Source organism: Macrobrachium nipponense, chromosome 2 (genome assembly GCF_015104395.2).
Source record: "Macrobrachium nipponense isolate FS-2020 chromosome 2, ASM1510439v2, whole genome shotgun sequence".
Classification (NCBI taxonomy): Eukaryota; Metazoa; Arthropoda; class Malacostraca; order Decapoda; family Palaemonidae; genus Macrobrachium; species Macrobrachium nipponense.
In genome coordinates, this window is record NC_087201.1 from 101,995,546 (window position 1) to 102,008,275 (window position 12,730).

The 12,730-nt window shown below is 38.9% G+C and overlaps 1 protein-coding gene across 2 annotated transcripts in view; it reads left to right on the forward strand.

The window, feature by feature from the left end:
• The window catches only part of LOC135220851 (protein DENND6A-like), an 89,807-nt gene that overhangs the window by 61,996 nt on the left and 15,081 nt on the right, over positions 1 to 12,730 (forward strand). For both annotated transcript variants that reach the window (XM_064258417.1, XM_064258418.1), the window contains exons 7-9: positions 40 to 224; positions 8,597 to 8,706; positions 11,250 to 11,417. In XM_064258417.1, the coding sequence (XP_064114487.1) occupies positions 40 to 224; positions 8,597 to 8,706; positions 11,250 to 11,417 (463 nt within the window). The remainder of the gene's footprint in view (positions 1 to 39; positions 225 to 8,596; positions 8,707 to 11,249; positions 11,418 to 12,730) is intronic.

A 12,730-nucleotide genomic window follows, 5' to 3' on the forward strand; every position in this document is an offset into this window, starting at 1 on the left:
TTATTTAAGGTTCTGTATTTGTCTTTAAATTTATTTCAGTCTCATATCACCTTTAAAATTTGGTGGTGATTACCGACCATTCTTCACCATACATGACTCAGAATTCAAAGAGTACACAACGAGGACTTCTGCACCGCCTAATGTTATTCTTGGGGTGACAAATCCTTTTTTTGCCAAGACATTACAACATTGGCCACATATCATTAGAATTGGTGACAACACAGGTAAAGTTTTTTAAAGTGTCCTTATTATCCTATTTTAAGAATTATAGTTCACTTTTACTGTTATATTTTTATAGTATCACTACACTAAAAAGCTTTGTGCATTATCGTTACATAGAGAATTATATTTTAGAAAATTAGAGAGTATTATTTTTGAAAATTAGATCCTTAAAGGAACTGTGATACTACCTTATAGTGCATGTTTTATCTGGATTAAGTTGCAGTTTTTCCTTGTGATATTTATTCTGTTATTTGCTGTAGCATATTTAATTACAGTAAATGTAATTGTTTCATCACAACCCATTATTCATATTTGGTTCTCGGGGGATTCCCTCTGCAGAGTTCCTCTGTCTGAAGAGGTGAGGAAAGACCTCCATTGGTAGTTGGATAACCAGAATCTCTCGGTGGGAATCCATCTGCATTCTTCCCCTCCAGATTTTCTCCTTTTTTTGGATGCTTCCATCACTAGTTGGGGTGCTCATCTGGATGATCTCCTTTTGTCAGGCACTGGAAATGGAGAAGGGAACCTGCTTCACATCAATGTTTTGGAGTAAAGGCAGCTTTTCTGGGTCTGTGCGAGTTCCGTGATAGGGTAGAGGGTTATTCGGTTGTTCTAATGTTCGACAACACCACGGTGGTCACCTATGTGAACAAGCAAGGGGGCCTGGTGTCTCGTCAACTCCATTCGTTGCCAGTTGAGTTGCACTAGTGGGCTGTTGATAACTCAGTGGAGCTCGGGGCCAGGTACATTCCAGGCAAGAGGAATGTGGTAGCCAACAGGCTGAGTCGTCGGAACCAGCCTCTGGGCACAGATTGGTCTCTGGATCAGGACATGGGAGACAGGCTTTTTCAAGTTTGGGGGAGGCCTATGCTAGACCTCTTCACCACTTGCTTCAACAGAAAGCTGGAGGTTTACTGTTCAGTGGTCCCGGATCCTCTTGCCCTAGCAGAGGATACCTTCCAGCACCCTTGGGACAACCTCGAGGTGTACGCCTTCCCTCCATTTTGCCTGATTTGTCAAGTTCTGAACGGGGTAATGAGTTCTCAAAATCTCAGGATGACTTTAGTGGCTCCTCTGTGGCCTCAAACAGAGTAGTTCCCGGACCTTCTTGTCACTTCGGTCAGAGGTTCCAGGAGAGATAATTCCCCTCGTGGCAGCGACTTCTTTGCCAGCCTCATGTCAAAAGGTTTTACCAGTCAGTGGAATCCCTGTCTCTTCATGGCTGGAGACTGTCAAGTATCTCCTCCGAGCAAGAGGTTTTTCTCAGAGCGCTGCAGGACGGATGTGTGATTATCTCAGGAAGTCCTCGTCAGCAGGTTACCAAGGGAAATGGCCAGTCTACTGTGATTGGTGTCATCAACGGGTTTCTCTCCACTCAGAGCTTTTGTTCAGTGGATAGCAGATTTTTTTATCTTCCTCAGAGGCTACAGAGTAGCCTTGGGTTTGGTGTTGTGTCAGAAAGGCGTGGACATTTCATCCTGGGAAATCTCCTTGTTGTTCAGGAGTTTCAAACAGTCCTGTTCTCCAAGGGAACTCAAGCCTCCCATGTGGGATCTTTCTCTTGCCTTAAGAAGTCTCACTCGAGCTCCTTTTGAGCCCTTGCGTCGATCATCAGACAGAGATCTGACATTAAAGACAGTTTTCCCGGCTTCTTCAGAAAGAGTTTGAGAGCTTCATGGCCTGAGTTATGTTGTGAAAGGAATTCGTGGATAAGACCCAAAATCCCTTAGTGCATGATGACATTTGCCTTGTTTTTCATTCTCTCTCTGAATGATTTTGTAGACAATGACCCGCAAGAGCTCTTGCTTTGTCCTGTCAGAGCTCTACGATGCTATCTAAAACAGACTCGTCACCTAAGACCCAGGTGTCTTATTAGACTTTTTGTTAGTACTGGCCAGTCCAGAAGAGAGGTATCCAAGAACATATTTCATTCTGGTCACGAAAGGCGATTAGACAGGTTTATTCCTCTCTTGATAGTTCTATCCCTGAGTCTGTGCAGGCTAGAGCGCATGACATGAGAGGTATAAGCTCCTCTCGGGCATTTAAGAAAAACTTGTCTGTTCATAGAATTTTGAACGCTGGATCTTGGGTGCGTCAGTCCACATTCACTTCGTTTTATCTAAAGGATGTTGCCCACAGGATTCAAGTTAAATGTTGGTATGTGACAGATTTTGTCCATTAAGAAATTTCTGTTCATGTTTTGAGGTCTTTGGACACATTTTCCTTGGGTCCTGTGGTGGCTGCCCAAAAGAGTAGCCTCCTCCCTCTCAGAAAGGTCATTTGAACTTGAGAAAGAGGGGCTACATTAAACAAAACATAATCCTGTGCAACTCCCAACACTTCCAACGATGAATCGAAGAAGAAAAGAAAGGAGACAGAGGTACAATTGCAGCAGAGGGAGCATTTCCGAAAGAGGGTGAAGCCGAATCGTCCAAACGAGGAGAAGAAAAACCCTCCCAAGAAGGACAATTTGAAACTCTGTGATGTTCCATCTTGTAAAACACCCTCCATTGTGACTTAGGCCATGCACGACATTCCGAACAGGGATTAGTAATGGTACAATAATTAGATTGGCACCTACTGCATGTTGTATGGGGATCTATAATCATAGCAGCCAAAAACCTGGAGCACGGAAATCCCTAAACGCCCGGGCACGTGTTGACGAGCCCATGAAGACTTTGAGGACGCCATGACAAAACACAAACACAATTGAAAAAGAAATTGAACCACGGGTACAAAGCAACAGGCATGGAAGGAGAGCAAAAGCATCTACTCTCCAAGGTGGTCAAACAAAGACGGACGCGTCACGAGATGTGGTGTTGTTTAACTAGTTTCCAGCTGGCACAAGAAGATATATCCTATTGTTAAGATTGAAGGTTTGTTACCTATGAAGAATACAAGTTGATTAAAAATTTGTCATGTCACCCGACTTTTGTCTGTCAGATAGAAATTGTCTTCTTGCTTCTTTGATCCTTGGGTATACATCAGCCAGTAACCTCACTAACCTTGAATTATAAACAGTTATTTGCTCATTTGCTAGATGATTTCCTTTGTAGAGATCATGATTGTAGTGCTTTTCAGTGTTCATAATTTATTTTATCTGTAAGTCTGTGAGCTCTAAATTTTGTGCTCATTAAGTGATAACATAGTGAAACTGTGATTTGTGAATACTACTTTGCAATTGCTGATTTGTCTACTAAATTTCCATACTTCTCAAGCACAACTACAATAGCATCTCGGCTTGTTAGATGCTTTTGTGGTCTGGCTTTCTGATAAGTAACAAAGAGCCTGGTTTATAACCTGCACTTCAGTATATTCTTAGACATGCAACTAATACCAATTCCACATATATTTCCTAACCTAAACAAATCTGTACTTTACAGTTAACATTCAATATAATTGATTTACCAGAAAATTTATTGCTTCAAAAATGGTAGCATATTAAAAAATAATCATAATAATGTAACTGATAGGTACAGCAGTGAAGTGTTATGTTTTCTGCAATTTAAGTCAGTACTGTACTTAACTATTCATTACCATGGGAGTTTGGCTTTTTATAGTAATTCTTTCATTTAATTACATTAGTACTGTCTGTTTATTTATTTGCTTTATTTTCAACAATATTTATTGCCGTAAAGGTTAAATAGGCTTAGTCTGCTTAATGCTAACCAACTATGTAATTAGTTGCTACCCAGTCAGAACTCGGAAGTTCTCATTAACAATAACAGCTTAGTTTTTCAGGGTTATCAGCCATATTGCAATGAGGGGTTATCTTTTACTCCTTTGCTTTGTTATTTCAGGGTTTAGCTTATTATTAGGTTGTCTTGGTTTTGGACTTGCGTATTTACCATATTAGCTTTGAATTTTGATCTTTCCTTCCTAGTTCATTAATTTTACTATTTATTTATATTTTCAAGATTTACAGTCTTTTTCTTCTATGTTGGTTTTGTTATGTCTGTAGCAGCTGCTTAGGCAAGATTTGTTCACTGCAATTCACTTGAAGATATATGATGGTTGGTTGCTCCACAAATGGTACCACTGTGGTAAAGGGAAGAAGTACAAGGAACATCCTAAAAGTGCTGCAGCTAGTGTGTCTTGCTTCAGACATGTTGGTCTCTAGATCTGCTTCTGAACCATCATTATCTTTGTTGGTAGTGATGGTGTGCTCTGTTGCTCACTTTGAATTTGCTACACCTGCCTCACACAAGAACATGCCCACCTTTAGCTTCCCTTGCTTCATGGCTTATGTACTCATAAATTGGCCTGCCCATTCACTGCCACAGCTTTCTCTGTTCATAAGCACAGTCCCCAGTCTTCCTGTAGATTGTTCTACCTGTTAGACCCTTTGTTTTCCATGTAGCCCACCCTTTGGAATTGTTGACATATGAAGATCCACACTAAGCTCATGTTAGAAGAACACACTTCTTATCCATGGAGATGCAGCTTAAGCAGCTCTGTGAAGTTACTGTGTGTCATGTGCTCCACTTCATTGGCTGTGCCTCTTCTCAATCCTCAGTTCCTTCTGTTCCTGCCATAGAATTTTCTGGAAAATCTTAACATAAAACCACACGAATCCTTCATCCCTGATGATGCGAGCCAGGCTCACCGCCTTCTCCACCGCTGAGTGATGAACTTCATCAGGAGTGAAGCCTGTATAGTCATGCACCATGTTAGGCCATAATTTCTTCCAGCAAGAATTTATGGTCTCAGTTTTCATGTCCTTCAATGCTTACTGGATATTAGTCAAGCATGACGCAATGTCGTAGTTACACCAGTACTTTTTCAAGGTGAAGTCTTCATCGTTGTCGTCATCTGCCGTGATGAGGCCCTCTATCGTGGAACGAGTGTAGAGTGCTTTGAAGGCACGAATGACACCTTGATCCATCGGCTGAATTAGAGATGGTGTTTGGGGCAGAAACTCGATCTGAACCCCATCTTATTGCAGGTCTGTTGGCATGGCCTCCTGCACAGTCCATCAAGAGAAGGACCTTAAAAGGGAGGCCCTTCTGAGCCAGATACAGCTTCACCTGGGGATTGAAGCAATGGAGGAACCATTCGAGGGTTAGGGCTTTCATTGTCCAGACCTTAGAGTTATGCATCCCATACAGGGGGAGCAGAGCCTTATTTTTGTTTTTTAAGGCCCGTGGATTTTTGGCCTTATAAATAAGGCCTGGCTTGAGCATAAAGCCTGCGCATTGCCCCACATGATGATAGTGACACGGTCCTTGTGGGCCTTGAAGCCTGGCCTCTTCACTTCGTCATTGAAGAAGAATGTACAAGAAGGCATCCTCTTCCAAAAGAGGCCTGTCTCGTCCATGTTAAAAACTTGCTCAGGGAGGTAGCTGCCATCACTGATGAGCTTAGGAAACTCATCCTCCATGTAACGACGAGGAGCATCGGTGTTGGCAGAGGCAGCCTCACCATACTAAGGCACGCTTTTGAGGCCATGTCTCTTTTGAAATGAACCAGCCTTTGCTGGCTGTAAAGCCTCATCCTCAAGGAGGCAAATCACTCGTGGCAGTGCTAGTATTGGCTTGAGGTTTGTCAGGATCATCTTCAGTGGCTTCTTCAGCATTTCCTTTGTCATCGTCATCAGGCAAGGTTTGATCATAGAGAGATTTGGCCTTTGTCCTGATCAAATTAGTGTCCAAACTCAGGTTTTTTTTCCTGCAGTCAGCAACCCACAAGGCTAATACAGCTTCCATTTTCACAATTCTCTTATTATGAGGAGTTACCACACGTTTCGCTTCTTTATTGAAGCTTATTACAGCAGTTTTGCGGATGATAGCTTCGTCTTTTTTTATGTAGCACACTGTTGATTCATTCACTCCATAATGGCGTGCCACCGAGGCATAACTTCTGCCCTGTTTTAACATCTAAAAGTTAGACCTTTTCACTGATGGTCATCATCTTCCTCTTCCTCTTGGGCTCACTAGAGGAATCTTTCGCAGGGGCACGGCGCTTAGAAGGCATTGTAAGGGCTTAATGAAAAGTTAATTTCAAACACAACACTAAGATATGCAAGACACAGTTGACAGCGTGAACGAGAGTGGTGAGATACAACAAGGGAAGAAGCTGGGAGAGGATGCGATGATGTGCAGCCAATCAGCTCACGGGAGACATCCACTCGTGCTCTCATTTGTCGATCTTGTGCCGGGAACCAATCACGTGCCTTGTCTGAGTGCCCATGGGTATGTACAAAGCCTCTGAGAGAGCTTCTCTCTGTCTGGCATCCTGGGAAACCGTTTCTCTCGCGCATCACGATGAAACACACTGCTCTCTGCAATACGGCTGCTGATATGGCGGTATTTTTGAATTTTTATATTTTGATGAATATTTTTGAAAAATCAGCGATGCATGAGGCCACGAAACTTGAACTGTGAAGTGGCAAGGGATTACTGTATATGGTAATTTTATTTTTAATGTGGTGTATTACAATAGTTACTATATATATAATTCCTTGAAGAGGAAATTTGAAGGAATTAATCAGCTTCAGCCTCATCTGTGGTGAACCAAATTGGCATCATCTACCTTTGGGTCAGGCTTGTCTTCTATTCCGCCACTACTAACAAATGATGGTAGATTGGTTGCTATCCTAGGGAATAGGCTGAATTGGTTCATAGAGCTTCTGAAGATAAGCAATCAGCTGAGGATGTCCCTCTCCCTGGTACTTCTCATCTTGAATGTTAAGAAAATTCTGGATAATCTTGATAGTTGGGGTGAAGACCCTGATGGTTTCTTCCCTTTGGTTTCTCAAAAGTTTCTAGTGTGTTGTTCAAGATTACTAAGTTCTATAGATTTTTATGTCAAAGTAGTCTCTTTGTGAATGAGTGCAATCTTACTAATACAGTGCCTGTTCCAAAGAGTGGCATATTTGCAGACTACAGTAACAATAGGCCAATCGCTATTCTCCATGTACTCTCCTAAGTTCCAGAAACGCTTATTTTTAAGCCACTATATAAGAATATGGAATCTAAAGGATTGTTAGTTGAAAGTCAATATGCATACAGGAAGCAGTTAGGTAACTGCAATGCTCCTTTAGACTTTACATGCCATTTACAAGTGAACTTTGATAAGGGTTTTGAGTGCAGAGTAATTCAAATAGATTTTAGTGCTACTTTGGATTCAGTGAGTTTAAGTGGATGGGGTCTTTAGCGAACCAAGACCTATTGTCTGGAGTTCCACAAGGTAGTGTTCTTGGTCCACTGTTATTTTTGTGTATACAAGTGATATGGTTGTTGGCCTGGAAAACAAGATTGTTCAGTATGTCACTGATGCAACACTTGTGGGGTGTAGTAAAGTCTCCTCTTATGAAAAATGGAGCTGCCCTCAGCCTCAATTGGGACATGGACCTGATCAGGGAATGGTGTTGTCAGTGGGGTATGAGGCTGAAATCCAATAAAATGAAACTCTATTAATTATTAGATCTCATACAGATTTCCCACCCCATCATCCCCTTCATGTGAATGGAACTTTACTGTAAGAGTCTGAAGCTTTAACTATTCTCAGTGTAACTTTTAACTCACATCTACTTTTTGAGAAACATCTAATTGAAGTTTCAGCAGCTGCTGCACAAAAGTTTGGTATTGTTCATAAGGTCTCATATATTTATAACAGTTAAAATCAGTGCAACCTGTTTTTAGGTCATTTGTGCTTACTATACTGTTCTCTTGTGTGGATGTCTGCTTCTGCCAAAGATTTATCTTTTAGATAAAGTGGTTCATGGTGGTAGATTTCTGTTTCCAGATAATACTAGCAATTATCACTTCGACAGATGGTCTCTTGTTTGTCATTTTTTCATAAGTTGTATTTCAACAGAGATCTTTTACTATCATAATTGATTCCTGATCTCCTTTATCTTCTGAGAGCATCCAGATTCACTGAACAGCAGCACCAATATGCAGTCAATGTGCCTCGCTGTCTAAATTTCCAGTTCCAGAGGTCCTTTATTCCTCACACCTTTATGCATTTGAAACTTCATAAGTTCAAGCCAAAAGGCAATGCATTACGACCCTAATGCTATGCTTTGTACATGTTAATGTAATTCTTTATATTAATTTTTTTCTTTTTAAATAAGTAGGATCTAGTCTTTCTTTATATCACATTTACTTCCTCTTGCTTCTTCCTAATGAGCACCATCTTCTTTGGAAACTTGAATTTCTAGTCATTGGCCCCTATCGGCTTGTTCTATATGAAGAGGTTTCATCTACTGATTAATAATAATAATAATAATAATAATAATACGATAAATTTGGTAAGGTAAAATAGTTTGTTAACATTGTTTTAATAGCATAAATCTTGTTGATTGATTGACTTACTTTGTTCTTTGAATTTTAACATTATTTTGATACATTTTATGATTTATTTTATACAGGCTCTCCAAGTGCCCAGAAGCATAAACTCAAAAAAGCCTCAGGTCTGAAAACTGTTGAACAGAAACCAGGGGTGTACACTAAGTACCGGCCACATCTTCAGGCTGACAAGGTTATTTGACAATTGTATTGTTTTAAAAAATGTATAATTCATATTTGCAGATTGTTTCAAATATTGGACTCACGGGTCTCATCTCATTAAATTGAAAGGTTTATAAATGTTTTGAATGTAGTATTTTGTTTTTGTTGGAAATTTAAATACCCTTTTATATGGTTGTATGTGGTTATTTTCCTCTTAATATTATATAGGTATAATTGGACAATTAGCTCTTATTAGTTACCAGCAAAATTGATTAGTTTGCACAATGAATAAGGTAATATAAACAATATACCTTCTGACTACAAACAAACAGAGAAATATAAAAAGTAAAGTTCATTCATGGATGTCATTGTTTCAACAAGAAAGGGCTAAAGAAGTTATATTAATAAGAATAGGCATAGGACATACTAGATGTTCACAAGGTCATTTGACGTCAAATCCAGACCCAATGAAATATAATACATACCAAACACCAATGACTGTCCAACACTTATTAGTTGATTGTCCAATTTGGAACCATCAAAGAAGCATATATTTTCGAAACCCAACATTAAAAGGCATTCTTGCTGAAGGCAAAGGTTTCTTATTTAATAGAATCATCATGTTCCTAAATAAAACTGGATTTCGAAAGAAAGTCGATTTCTTTCTTTTATTAGGATTAATTCCTGAAAACCAGTACAAGAAAAGCCTTTATTAGGCTCAGAGATGTGAATAAACTAATCCTTTATAATAAATAACTGTACATACTTTTTGTTAAATAACACTGAATTACCAAATATGTAGTGTTTATTACTTTTTAAAATTAGTTTCTATATGGTTCAAGTTTTAATACCTAAAGGAAGTTGTTGTAAATTATAGCTTATGAGTTGGCTTCAAGATTCATAGCTGAAAGTCAAGTTAAGCCTATAGCTGCCATGCTGGTAAACCCCAAACATGATATGCTCCTGGCAGGCTAAGACTTAAATTTTAGATAGGCCACATTATTTGGTAACTTTTAGCAAAAGCATATATAAAATCAGATTACTTAGCCTTGCCTATAACAACTTCAGTATGACATTTTCTATATTGTATAGGAAAATCCTCCTCCACCATCTAGGGGTAGGCACGCTATCTGGAAAAGTGAATGAAATCTTCAATTCCAGTAAGATAATTTTATCAAACAGTATTTACTAGTACCCTTCAACATATATCCATCAGTCATGTAAACAAATAGTCATTGGTCCCACCTAACACATGGCCAAGTGCAAAACTTCCTGTTAAAAAGTCATCACTGATTAGATTTTTTATTATTGTAAATTTTAGTATTCATATGAGTTCCAAAATTGTTTAGACGATATGCATACTGTATTGCAATGGAAAAAAGACAGAAGCAGTAGAACTTTTGTCAGTGTATACATTCAGTACATCAATTGATACTTTGTTTTAATATGTACTGAAATTTTCCTATTGTTTTATAATTTTAAAGTGTGTTGAATATGCTAAATAAGTTCACATAAAACAAGTAGGCCACATTTTATTCCTGCTGTACAAGTGGATCACTAAATTTGAAGTAGTACTATTTTTGGCAGAAAAAGTTTGTGTGCCACAGTTTATCGTACAGTAGTAGTAAAAAGCTGTTGACCACTTTTACCTCCTCTTCTGTATACAGTACATAAAATCAGTGCCAAATTATTTATTTAAATAAGATATACTGTATATGCCGACATATAAGGCAATTCAGCCTATAAGACGACCCCCAATTTATTCAAGTAAATAACACTGTCAGCCAATATTGTTACACAATATTGTTGTGCTGCAGCAATAGTTATTATGTTCCTTAGCAAAATTTAGTGCTACATATTACCTGGAATGAAGCTTCATGCTTCTTCCATTTATTTTTACCGATAGTTGATGTGGCCATTATGGGGTCTTGTGATAAATGTATCTGAATAATGATACCCTAGATAAAGCTACATAGTAATAAAGTGAGAGCTCGCTCATTCCAACATCAAATTATGCTCATAATTCCTATGGTAATTGATATAATTACAATTGTTTTGTTTACAGTATTGATAGTTGTGTCGCTAGTGATTCATTTGAATTCACTACGGCTTTTAAAATTATTACGGGAGTTTTGTTTACAGTGTTGATAGTTTTACAGTAGTAACTATTAGCACAACTATCAACACTCCAGAGGGTAGCCTATGATTTAAGGTTTGCTTTTTATACTTGGTGTGTAAGACAACCCATTTTGTGGGAAATTTTTTATGGTTAAAAGGTCACCTTATATGCTGGCATATACAGTATATGTTTATGAAAATTAATTTCTGTTCAACTTTTGTCTTTTTTTTTCACTATTTTTTTACCCTTTAACAATATTTTGTTCATTATATTGTATCACATTACCTGTATTTAATTTGCTTTTATTTCTTTAAGTTTTGTTACTGTGCTGAATGACCCTCTTTGTCCCAGTGCCTGGGCTTTGGTCCTAAATACCATCCATGTTTACATTGCTGTGAATATTGTTAATTATTCAGCTTTACGTACTATTTTGTATTTGGTAATATCTTTTGCAGGGTTTGGTGAAAAGGTTGTTGAAAGGTGTACAAACAGGTCGTCCAGTTGAAGTTCAAAGTGCATTGCTACGAAGACACCTCCTAGAGTTAACACAGTCATTTATGATCCCTTTGGAGAGATATGTAGCTTCATTGATGCCACTCCAGAAAAACATATCTCCTTACAAGGTAACATGATTTCTTCAAGAGTTCTGATCCGTTTTAAAGATTATTATTGAAAGAGGTATACTGTACATTGTATTAGAGACAGGAGTATCTTCCCATTAATGACCTCAAAGCTTTTTCTGGTAAACATATTTTGTTTATACATGAAACAAACTTTCAGTCTTAACAATAGGATAAATCTTCTGGTGCCAGCTGGCAACCAGTTAAAAATAATCAGAGATTGTAAATGCAAGGCATCTGTGGCATCTGCCATCTTATGTGTAGTTGAGGTGGAAGCGAGTCCAGAGACCATGCTTGAATCCAGTGATGCATCAGTCTTTCATCAACCGCCTTGGAGAGTGGACGTTCACTTTGGTCTCCTCCTCCCATTTGGTTTTTTGACCCAAGCCCAACTATTGTGTTATATATATATCCAGCCTAAAGCTGGTAACACACTAGTCATTTCTTGCTCGTGGTTTTGGCCAGCCGTCACACTAGGAACTCTTGGTTTCAAGGAGCCGTAGGAAAAAGTAAACAAAACTGATCAGCTGATATCATCATGGCACCCAGAAATTGCTGGACTGTTGCAAGATGTGCTGCAGTGATGTATTTCTTGGAAACTTACGTGAATGTAAGAGTAACAAAAAACGTTTGTGGATTCGAGAGTGGCTCAGGAGAAGAGAAGCCAAAGGTCTGAGAGTACGTCCTATCAGCAACAGCCACCTTGTTTGTTTACAATACGCGGTCGCTCGTGGTTCGTGGTCACTGCTTCCCATCCTGTTGGGAAGCTAGAATCTCGAGCTAAAAGCTCCTGGTTTTTCAATTTGGCAGTAACGGCTCGCTGCTCGAGAAAAAAATGCCTAGTGTGAGGCCGGCATAAGATGTCCAATGAGCATCAACGTATTTATACAGCATTCCAGGATTCCTGTGTTCACTCTTTCTCAGGGACAGATGCAACTTGCAGTAGATGCTCTTCAGTCCCATTCCTTCTGCTTCATCATTGGCTGTTTTATGTATAATGCTGATCTGTCTCTCCCAAGGGGAATATTACCCGTTCAGGGAGAGAGGGGCCAGAATTTTGCATCTGTAATATTGTTGGGATATATTGAAGATTTTGAAACATTTGTGTTAAACACTTTAATGTTTTATTTCTTCTTCAGTGATGTCTTGTGACACATTTTTTGGGAACGTGGTAATGTTTTAGTCTCAGAATTTGTGTAGTTCAGGACATTCGAGACATTACAGGTTCATTTTGTAGACTAGGTTTATGTGCGAGGATTTATCTTCCTATCATAGGAGTATTACTCCACTTCCTCAACACAAATTTTGATCACGAA